Source organism: Equus przewalskii, chromosome 3 (genome assembly GCF_037783145.1).
Source record: "Equus przewalskii isolate Varuska chromosome 3, EquPr2, whole genome shotgun sequence".
NCBI classification, from domain to species: Eukaryota; Metazoa; Chordata; class Mammalia; order Perissodactyla; family Equidae; genus Equus; species Equus przewalskii.
In genome coordinates, this window is record NC_091833.1 from 6,023,350 (window position 1) to 6,035,739 (window position 12,390).

General features: G+C 35.0%; 1 protein-coding gene across 1 annotated transcript in view; it reads right to left on the bottom strand.

The window, feature by feature from the left end:
- Positions 1 to 12,390, bottom strand: part of RPGRIP1L (RPGRIP1 like) — a 104,725-nt gene that overhangs the window by 73,259 nt on the left and 19,076 nt on the right. Inside the window, exons 7-9 of the mRNA XM_008513157.2 lie at positions 7,114 to 7,219; positions 5,015 to 5,161; positions 3,326 to 3,399 (exon numbers count right to left, since the gene is read on the bottom strand). Coding sequence (XP_008511379.2) covers positions 3,326 to 3,399; positions 5,015 to 5,161; positions 7,114 to 7,219 — 327 coding nt within the window. The remainder of the gene's footprint in view (positions 1 to 3,325; positions 3,400 to 5,014; positions 5,162 to 7,113; positions 7,220 to 12,390) is intronic.

Consider the following 12,390-nt stretch of genomic DNA (forward strand, 5'->3'; position numbering starts at 1 on the left):
TCATAGGTACTTTAGTGAGGGCCTAATAGAAATGAAACACATACTTCCATTGGGATATTTCCCTTACTGAAGGAAAAATGGTGCCCCAAATGTACTGGGACCGATTTCTGGGAGGCACAAAGTGCTCAGATTTGATCACATGAGCTTCCGTGACACCGAGAAGACTGCAGGGGACAGGTGCTCACTTTACAGAAATGCAGCACAGAGTCCACGGGCGGTCAGCAGCGCTCCTTTACATTTTGAATATTAGATGACTAGCACGTTGTAAAAACTTGATTTACCCAACTCTTAAAATGGTTAATATCATCTTCAAAAACTAGACCAATGGATTTTTCTAAAAAAGCAGGCATTGGATTAGTGTCTCTCAGGGAGTTAGTATCTTAAAATTACCGTTAACAGATTCTCAATTGGATCCAATCTCAATTGGCTGAATTCATTGGATGGTGGTGGGGCGTGGGGAGGAGGGCAGGTGGGCAGGCTCCAAAGGGGTGGTGGCACCTGCCTTTTGCTGTTTTCCAGGTTATTCACAGACATTACAGTGGAAGGACTACTGCATTCACCAGTTATATCACCCTGCAACTAGACCAACTGCAAAAATGGGACACAGCTTTCCTACATTATAGTATAGATCTTCTCTCTGACCAGGTAGAGAGATTTAATTGCAGAAAATGTATTCTGAATTTTTAAATTGAACATTTCTTAAAGTTATACTTATTTCTTGGCATTGTATAAAAAAAAATTTAGCATATTAAAAAAGGCTCATACCAAATACTAACATGAGGGTTTTATCTTACCAGATGATTCTCTAATATGTCATATGTCAAGTAATAAACACATTCAAAATTTCATTTGAAAAAGGAAGATGAGAATGCAATCTGCAAATCATATTTTTCTCCTGAAAATGAGCCAATTCTGAATAACAAACAAATGCTCTCCTTTTAAAAACATGCTATCACTATGACTAACCAAATGGAGTATATGCAGTTTTTGATGAGCATTAGTTGTTGGCAATGATGAATAACAGTGCAATGAAACACAAGAGCTGTAAAGGATCTTACGGGCGATGCGGATTTTCGTAGAGTTTCTCCAACTATGCTTCTGAAAACATATTATATATTTAAAAAAATTGTATTAGAGAATTTTATAGTTCTATTTACTACCATGTGCGCTTGCTGGATTTTGTGCCTAAGTGACATTAATTTTTTTCTGACACAAAATGTTTTGACATTCATTACACACATTTACTTCAATACACCTCACACAAAATTCAAGGGTAAGCAGCATAATCAAGTCTGTTTTTAACGTGACAGGAGAAAAATGTAGCTCAAGCATAAAACACTAAAAAAAAAAGCCCTTCAAAGTCAGATTTCCACTCTTAGATCATCTTCTAATATGGAAAGATAAAGTTTCATGGTGATACAGTAAATATGAGAAAAACATGTCTTTCTCAAAATTCCATTTATGCATTATTCGCAGCTAAGTTTAATGATTTTTATTCCAAGAAAGTATGCTCAGTAAATCCTCAAATTGAAGGGAAGTAGAAAATGTATAAGTAATGGCCAAATGGCACTTATTTTCTTGTATTAAGACTATGTTAAATTATGTGAAATTACAAGACCTTCAAGATAAATGTAAATCAATAAAAATTTCTGAATGTATGACACTCCCATTATTCCATGAATGTTTCCTTTTCACATATAACATTCCCAATACAATTAAAGTCAGAGAGAGTGAAGCACAGGGGAAGAAATTCAAGTTTTAGAGTTAAAAGAATTGGGTTTTAGTCCTGTCCTGGAGTCTCAGGAAGGCCGTGTGACTCTGTACGAGTGTCTTCAGTTTTCCCGAGTCTCAAGTCCCTCATTTATAAAATATGGGGATAACATTATTTTCTCTGCCATACAATATGGTGGTTGTGTGATCTATATACTGAAATTTAAATTTTTCTAACACATAACTACCGAATACTTAGATATATATCAATATAAACCTATGTACTGTTCTATACAGATGGAAATATAAAACAGGAGATATAATAAATGCTTTAGATAAAATTAATCAGGGCTAATGAGAGAAGACTAGAAGAAACCCCTAGAGCCAAATGATCTGGAAGGGGGTCCAAGACAAATCCTACATAAAGATTTTTAGCCAGTTTATCTTGCTGCAGAGCCCCAGATACGATTTTAACTGATGTCTGAACCTACTATTAGTAACCCTTAATATAATGAGCCACTGTGCAAGGATCATCAACACCAGGAGGTAAACAACATAGATAATACACACCACTGGAACGATGCCCAACATTAATTCAAGTATCTTTTCAAAGTAAACCAAAATAATAAGCGTATGCCCACACTCTTTAGGTACAATTTGTTTACCAAATGTCAATTTAGTCTAAAATATACAAAACATAAGGCATACAGTTAAAAAGTTAAACTTATATTTGTAGATCAGTTGGCTATTTTCTGATGTTTGAGAATATCATCATTAGAAGCAATTGTTGACTATCAGCTGCAACATATATATTTCAATATATTTCAATTTACTTTCATGTAAACCTGTGTCATTTATCAGTCTCATATCCTGAAAAGGCTTAAAAATACACACACACAGATATCTGTATCACTTGTCTAAACTTAGCTGTGGAGTAGAAGTTTGCTTCTAACATTATCAGAAGGGATTAATTTTTTAAAATACCACAGTTATGCAGGAGATTAAAAAATAAAATTGAAGCAGCTCTTTAAAATTCATCTTGAGCTAGGATGCTGTGTTTCTCTTTATAAGGAACGGAGACGTCTGTAAGTGAACACCTCTGCTTCCCGCCAACAGCAGCACTCTCAGCCAGCAGGCTGGGTAGCCCAGTGGAAGCTAAAGGGCTTGGAGAGACCAAAGAGGCTCACATGCGAGCTCCATTACTCGATGGCCTTAAGAATGCAGGCAAGATACTTAATTCTGGTTTATTTTCATTGTCTGCAAAATAGGCTTTTATAATACCTACATTCCCAGGTTGTTGTGAGGAGTTTATAATAATGTATGTAGAATGTTTAGCACAGGACCTGCCAGCTTTTAGTTTGTGTTCAATAAATGATAGCAGTTGTTACTGGCAACAAAGTGATATAGTTTTTTCAGTAACAAGCTACCACTCAGGTTAACGAACTTATAACCAATGCCTAAAAAAAGCTTATTTTTCTTTTATAACATATATATATATTTCTTACAACCATCTGTTGCTAATTCTTTAATCAATATTAGATATGCTGACATCCAATGCTTTGATATAAAAGACCTCAAACAAGAGAGTGAGAGAACACATGGAATCATGATTTACCTGTTATAAAGTTTATCATAGTTTTCCTTTAAAAGTTCCCGTTCCTTTTCTAAATCATTAATTCTATCCTGCAGCTAAAATGAAAGGAAAATTACACATTAGGTGATTATCATATAAAATCTCTTGGAGGTAAAAAAAAAAAAACATGAGAGGAGGCTAACATGTTTCACTCTTGATTTCTAAATTGCAGCTGCTAACTAGCCCACTTACAGTGTCTATTTTTTTTTTTTTTCTGCTGAGGAAGGTATTTGCCCTGAGCTAACATCTGTTGCCAATCTTCCTCTTTTTCTTTTTTTTTTTTTTTTTGCTGGAGGAAGATTAGCCCTGAGCTAACATCTGTGTCAATCTTCCTCCACATTAAATGTGGTTCACTGCCACAGCATGGCTGATGAGTGGTGTAGGTCTGTGCCCGAGATGTGAACCTGCGAATCCCAGCCACTGAAGTGCAGTGCCCCAAACCCAATCACTACCCGACAGGGTCGGTCCCATTACACTTTCTGTACTTAATTTAGCATTGATGTCTTCCAAGTTGTTAAGTAAACATGAATTAATATTTCTGTTTTAATTTAGTAGAAACGTATGGACTGCTTTATGGGCAACATGTGCCAAAACTCAATAAAGAATGTGTTAAAAGCTTGCTGTTAAGTCTGGGGAAACATAGTATTTTTCACGTTCCTCCCTGATGATTACACCGTTACATTCATTTTGTACTAATTTCCAATTGGCCCACAAAAAAATAAAAGGATTGACTTTTCTCTCAGCTCATGGTTCAAGCACATTGTGTCAATCACTATTTACTCTGAAGATACAATTTCTCATGTTACTTGATATTTATAAAAAGCCAGTAGCACATCCTGTAAATAAATGAATAAATAAAATTGTATACTTTGTTTTATCCCACAGAAAAATACTTTTAGAAATAAATTCATGGAAATAATTATATCTATATGACTAAAATGTAGTTTTCTGAATTTATTTCTAGTATTTATGTTTAAGTTTTATTCACCAGTATGTTTTGTAGTTACAACCTTTTCCCACGAATCAAAGTACTCTTAAAATTCATTTCCATTCTCAAAATTCTCTTTTGATGCTAATATGAGACACAATAAAAGATTCTCCTAAGATCAGAACAGAAAGTAAGCATCTTATTTCATTTCCGTTCTCTTTAAGAACAAGTTTAACAGACTACAGGAAAAGATTGTGCTAGCTAGGAGACATGAGTAGCAAGAATAATAGGAGGATGAATTTTCAAACAATTTCTCAGAAAAAAAAAATTAAATAATTTCACGAAATTGCTGATGTTGCAGAACAGAACATCTTTCTTCTCAAAAACAGATACGCTCCTATAACTTGTTTTGGTGTCTTAAATCACTAATAAGATCTTAAGGGTAAGAGAGTTAAATTACACAGGTAATCTGGCATCAGTTTCAAAATGTTATGCTTTCTTTTTCCTCAAGGTTATCCGAATTCTTTAGGTAAACTGTGGATCTCAGCACATTTGCAACTATTTTTAAGCAGTGATTTCCCACACACATAATATACTGACTATATTTTGCTGTGCTCAAAGTACCACGCATGTAGTTTAGAATTTTTAAATAAACATAATATTTGAAATGTCTCTATTTTGCTTTTTCAACACAGTGACAGAGAAGTTTTAATGCAAGGAATGGCTAAACTCTGGGATCTTACCTCTTCTATTCTTCTTTCGGAAAATGTCATGGAATGTAATTGTTTCTCTAAACTGCAACATTTTAAACGCTGCTCTTTAAGCTGCATATTTAGCTCGTCTCCATTTGCCATCAACGCATCATGGCTGATCCTGAGAGTTCTTTGCTTCTAAAAAACAAAAAGATAATCTTTTCAAAGTTATTTTTTGGATTCTGCTTTGAATAAATGATCACAATTTTATAAATGAATTTACTCCTGAAGTTCAGGTTAAACAGCTTATTCTTCACCTCACAACGTATACGTGCTACTTGTCCATAAGGGACACACTTGACCAAAGTGTATCATGAGGAAGAAAACACAGGGCTGTCTTAGCACAGAGTCACATAACGTAAGCCGTTTTTGTTCTTTATTTTCTCTTAGTTTTTGACTTGTTGAAGTGACCAGGGAACAAATTCGTTTTAGCAATTAACTTTTTTCTTTCTGCTGTGGTTACAGTGGTTGAACATGCTAAGAGTGATGTTGCATGGGTCAAAAATAAATGCTGACCACAGATATTCAAACTGAAAGGATCTGTCACCATACCTCAAGAACAGCCTTGGAATGTTAGCTTCTAATTTTAACACAATTAAGATTTTCAACTTAGTAAAATAGTTACTAAAGTCTTCCTAAGTTTTAAAATGGCCCATTTATGAATATGTTTTAAATTCAATTTTATACACTTAAATGCCACACACTTCTTTTATAAATAAAAAAAGGTGATTAGACTATAGTCTTTTCATGGAAACCATATGACCATAGCATGTAACGCCGCATCTGCTAATTAAAATCACTTAAGTTCGACTGCAGTGCTTCTTCAGTCCTTTAGAAGAAACATGGCTACTGAGCTCCTTGAGCCCAGTTTTTGCTAATCTTGATATTACTATAGAAGGCTATCTCTAACCTGCTTTCTCTGGGCTTTCTACCTCATTGAAGGTGTCGGTCTGAACCTCTCAAATCTCTACCCAATGTCAATCCTCAAAAGAGGTAACTGTGCTATATCGCAGACTTCTTACTGCTAGTATTTAAACAAATACCTGGCATCACTGTTAAATGGAAATCAGAATAGTCAAAGTGATAAAAAATGTAAAATCACTTTTTAATTTCTTTCATAATTCATTTTAGAAATGGCTTTCAACACACGTATTTTTAATCTGCCTCTTCTATCTATTTGCAGATAGCAATATTATTTTCACTCTCTAATTAGCCTCCTCTCTTTCATAAACTCTTATTTATATGGAAGGCAATTATTACTTGACATTTAAAGAGGTTCCTGCAGGATGGAAAACATTACCCAGAATATGGGTGAAAAATGTTTATCTAATTCAATAATAAATTTAGGCTTCAGATGACCCTATGCTTTGCATCAATTTACTGCTTTCCTTGTCCCAGTACTTCAAAGGAAGTACTGCTGAATATGAATTTTGCTCATCTGGAATGTTTTGGAGTTCATTAATTCCAGAACCTATGTTAATTATGCAGTGCCAATAAACAGGAGCCCTCTGATGGCACATTTCTGTGGGGCCATAGTCCTTGTTAAAACAACCATGGGGAAGAAGAGCCCCAAGTATGTCAACCTGAATGATTAAGATTTAAAATAAATACACTGATAGGTGACATGATAGGTACTCAAATACGTTCTGATAATAGTAGTGACAAAACAAAACAAAACATCAAAGAAAGATTTACCCCAATCTGATTACTGACCTATTCATAACTTTGACCTATCTTGGGGAGCTGAAGATACATGCAAATACATCTAAATCTTCAGTGCTGTGAGTGCATATGAATTCAGACAAAAGGAGTTAAAAATAAATGTTCTTGGCATGAGATGACTTATGATAAACGTCTTTACTATTTTAAGATGACACAGATATTTACAAATAGTCCAAGCAGTTAGTTATTCCTTTAGTTATTAAGTTATAAACAAACAGTAAATGAAAGTAAAATTATATACACTTGAGAATAAAGAGAGCAATCTTTAAAAACTTTTTCGTATCACAACCATTCTAAAGGCAACCTGAACACTACTATTGAACTTCTGTATCTATGTATTACCATAATAAAATAAATGATCACAGTACCTCCTGAAGCTGAACAAACTTTCCTTCCATTACTGAGAGAGCATTGCTTTTCTCCACTAGTTGCTTATGTAGCTTAATCATTTCTACGTTGTCCCGAATGTTTGACCTTGAACGACGTGTTTAAGAAAAAGAGAGACAGTGAAAAAATGCAAGGTAAAAGAAAAAAATCTGTGGTACAATCACAATTTTTCATTGAATGCTATCTAGAAAAAATGTACATATTTGCATATCAATCACTGAGGTTTTCAGTTTATTATGCACTTAGGAAAGATTTATTATTTAACACCAACAACACTCATTCTTGAACTTTCATAAAAACTCAGGCTTTCAGAGTTTGAAGGGAGCCCCAGATGTGACGACTTGTCTCACATCCACAATAAGTGACTGAGGGAGTGAAATCATTTTGCAGTTTCCTGAAAGCGCAAAAGGACATCAGTCTGTAGCACAGAAATCGTTCCACTACCAAACTCCAGACTCATTTTAAGGAGGACGACCATACAACTTTTCCCTAAATGAAAAATATGCAATACAGCCACTCATCTTCTCACCGCTCCCTCAAAATAAATGGTATCATAAGATTACCATTTATTGGCGTTTCCTCCTGGAGTTTAAACTTTTCAAAATATTTCCAAAAAAAGTGACCTAGCATTTTCTACTAATAATGCCCAAAGCTGGCATCTAAATATGTTGCAGATGTGCCTTTTGCTGTAAGAGATCATTTAACGTCCACAGGGTATACAGAAACTCTATATGCTACAATACTAGTTTGTATTTTTTCCTACTGAGATTAAAGCAAATGTAGAATTTAACAGGAAGATCTTGTTAAATGTTAATCATAGATCTAAATGAATACCTGTTTTCAAAAGGCATTTATTTTCCTGACAGAGTTCCTTAATTAAATAGGTTTTGCATTCAAAAGTATTTCAAAAATTGTGAAGCTCGGTATTAGACTTCATTTTTTTAAGAAAAATAAATCTGAAAATTTTAAATTCAGAAAATTATTTCAGTATTTAAAGTAAGTAATTTTACTTCCAAAACTGATCTAGCGTACACATATTGGAAAAATTGTCACAATGCCCTACTGGAACCAGAAAATGGACTACAAAGCTCACACATCTGTAAGCCAGCTGAGGACTTGAAATACTTAATTTTTCTCTTTGCTATTTGCAAGTTCATTGCATTTTGGCTTTGGACAGTTAGTTGTCCTCACACAGAAGATAAACAAGTCTAAGTCCCTGGATCTGGCCCAGGGTACAGTCTTAACACAATGTTAAAATAATTATGTGTCTAAAGCATGTTATCTAGTAGTTCTGAGCACACGGCCAACAGCACACTCACTATTATTCCCCTTAGTATTATCTTTACTCACTAAAACAAACCATAATAGGAAGGGAAAAATATATTTGAACTAGATCTAAAGAAAATATTCACAATTTTCTTCATATTTAGAAGTCAAAATATAATTTATCTGTTTTCCTCAAAATTACTCGGTTTGACCACTCAATAGCGAGCGGCATTTATTGATATGGAAGGACAGAGTACTACTCAAATAATTTCAAATCTTTCTTATATTTTCACTTACACCTGATATTCTATTGTCTTTTTTTAAAGTATGCTAATATTTCCAAGAAGATACATATATATCTTATATATAGCAGATATATTTTAAAATAACTATTACTTAGTAACGTTAACAAAGAATTAAGCCCCAATAATCCATTCAGCCATAGAGGGGTCATAGAAATAACAGGTTTCAGTTTTGAATTTTCTGTGTGAGGCAGAGAACAGTGAGTATCTTTCTGAAACTTTCAGTGGTTTATGCTTTCTTGAATATTTTCCTAAACTCCTTGGAGTTTAAACTTTTCAAAATATTGCCAAGAAAAGTAACTTACTATTTTATACCAATATATATAATATTTAAAAAATAGTTTTTTGTAATTTTATACTAATAAATATAATAATTCATTATATACATAAAATAATAATGCCCAACAAGTGGGCACAAATACAACATAAATAGTACTTAGAAAACAGCAATAATAATGTGGTACTTTATTTTTTAAAGGATTTTATTTTTCCTTTTCCTCCCCAAAGCCCCCTGGTACATACTTGTATATTTTTAGTTGTGGGTCCTTCTAGTTGTGGCATGTGGGATGCTGCCTCAGCGTGGCCTGATGAGCGGTGCCATGTCTGTGCCCAGGATCTGAACTGGCAAAACCCTGGGCCACTGCAGTGGAGCTCGTGAACTTAACCACTCGGCCACAGGGCCAGCCCCTAATGTGGTACTTTAAATGTCAGTTTGCCAGAGAGTACACCTATTATTGGACAATGCAACATCTCCAAGTCGTTAATAATTATTTTTTAAGTGTCAGTTTTAGGGGCTATATACATAATAGTCGTTATTATGATTGGATATTTTTGAGGGTAACAATGAGAAGGAAAGGACGACATGCTGTTAAGCTGAAAATGTTGAGTCACTAATATAAAGTACATAAAAGTTAAAATCAACAACGTGATGAATGTGGTCTGGCCTCTAGGAAAGCATACAATGAAAAATCATCTCAAACTCGACAATCAACTCAAGATTTTTACATAGCTGAAGTATTGTAAAAGAATAAAGGCGGAAGTGAGAGAGAGAAAAGGGAAGGAGATGTCACAAAAAGCTAACAAAGAATGTGAGAAGGATGTTGAAGGCAAGAGGGAGCTAGAGTCATTGCTAAGTGGCCTGTCCAAGATCTCCATGCACGTGGAGGAAGGCCTCAGGTTGGTTTCCTTTGAAGAACAGAGACAGGGCTAATTTTAGGTGACTCCCATATAATATTTTCTTGCCTTGTTCCATGCACTATGATGGGAACATCAAATCTTTAAGATGATGACATTCTAACACAAAGAACAATGCATAGTGAAAACATTCACATGAACGCTGACGGTTGGTCACCCACCAATTCATATATGCTGCACTACACAAGGTGAAAGGATGTACAAACAGACATCACACATACTAATTAAGTGCTTTGTAATAATAAATTTCTCAAATTTTTCAACAAGGATTTTGAAAAAACTACCAACAATTCAGTTGGAAACCGCAGTTTCTTTCTCTTTTTTTTACAGACATATTTAGAATTATGATCAAATCTTCTAAAACTACGAAAAGAATTGTTGGCCATCTCTAGATTAAAAACAAACTCAAATAAATTAGATTTTATGTTGAAAAAAGTAATCCAACTCAACAAGCTATGTGCCAAGTTTCTCTCATATAATTTGAAACAGTCAAGCAATAAACTCTGAAAACGCAATTTCTAATGGAAGCCTTGAAAATACTTGACTCCAGCTTTGCTACTGGGTGCCATAATAAATCCAGAAACTTAAAACCTCAGATATACCGGAGAAGGAAAAACTTTCAGTGAAGCTCTGTAATGTACGGTCTAATAGGAAAGCTTAGAAGCAAACAGTTCTGCTCCAGGGAAAGTCTCTTATACTTCATTCCCCAGACACACAACTGCCTCACCCGCCACTTGCTCCAACCTCCATCGACATTTCGTTCTTTGCTACAGTAAGGATTACAAACGTTAAAAAAAGCATAAGATGTTATACTACTTACCACTATTTACAAGGGAAGGCTTTAGAATTACAGATGCTAGGCTATGAGATTCTGGGAAGTAGTTAGGTAAAATATTTGAGATAGAACGGAGAGGCTCTTTTTGAGCAATAGTTTCAGGCTGACTAAATTTGGGAGATAAGGTTGAAGGCAACGTTAGGACTAAAAGCAACTCTACGGTTTTTTTTTTTTAAACGGTGGCAGACATTCTGTAAGTGTACTGTTGAAAGACACGTAGGTCAATCATAGCTCTTATTAGGGATACACAGATAATAATCACTAGCAAGGTACTACTTCTGAACAGGATTACGGAAGGTTGCTAGTAAATTAAAGGGCATACGGTTCACAAAAATAGCTGAGGAAAGTCTATTTGAAAGGTAATGGTTTTGCTCAAAGCTGCTACTTGAGTTCATAGGTGAAAACAATGCTCCCTGATTTAAGATTGCATAAAGGAAAAAATTTGTCTGTGTATGTTTATTTGCTTCTGGATCATATCTTTCTAGTGATGCTGGGTCAAAATGTAAATCAGAACTCAGTATTTTCTTACTCTCAACATCCATAAGTAATGGAGGGGACAGCTATGTCGCGCTCTCTACATGCATATAATCAGTCTTATGAAAGTGGAGGGAGCGCTCTCAAGAACTGGTTGGGGAGAGAACGAACCCAAATCCTGGCTCATCACCTCAAGGGGACTATTTTGAGGATCAAGTTTAACTGATTTCAACTAGTAATGAGTAATCTGAGAATTACGTTCAATATATCAAAAACCTCAATGGGAAGTGTAGATTTACTGGCAATTAAGTTGCAAAAGTGAACTAAAGGTTTTGTATTGTTTTTAACTAGTCAGTGTAATGATACAGGTTATTTCACAACTATCAGAAGCAATGATTGGCATGATATAAGTCTTTGATGAATTAAAAAGGGGAATAAATTAATAAATATTGCTTATTTAGTAGACAAAATCTTCCAGAAAGAGTCCTTACTGATAAAAGTGGCTGTTGTTTAAAAGGTAGGGAAGCACATACCCATTTCAGTCTCTTCATTTCACAGTTGAGGTGGCTACCTGAGGCTCAGAGAAGTAAAGAACTTGGCCAGAGTCCTTCCCTGAGGGAGCTGACACTCAAACCCAGTTCTAAGAGAGAAATTCTTCCCATTCTCCTAAGTTGCTTCCTTCCTCTGAGATGGTCCTAAGTTTCAGCTTTGCCTCCACTCTCACGCATGCACTAATACACTAGTTACTATGCATGGTGACAATTTCTGTGACTTATATAAAGTGCTGGGAAAATGACATGCTGCTATCACGGAAAAACCTTAGATACAATTAACAACAAAAAACGCAAGGATAAAAGAAATGGTATTTGAGTGTGATACTTTTCATTGGGCAAATTCTAAGGTATTCAAAATAACAGCTAAGAGCTTGGTGAACATATTTTCAAAAGAAAGCAGATCACCTCCCTGTGCAATAGAATAATGTTCGCACGGTTATCCCCAGCCTGTTACCCTCCATCCGAGAACCAGATGCGCCCTCTAAATGAGGGGGCTGGGCAATCAGACAAATCCAAACTGAGGAGCATTCTGCAAACTATCAATGGACTGGAAAAGACTCGGGAATCACTCTAGAATAAAGGAAGCCTAAAAGACATGACAATTAAATACAACACATGATCCTTGATTGGATA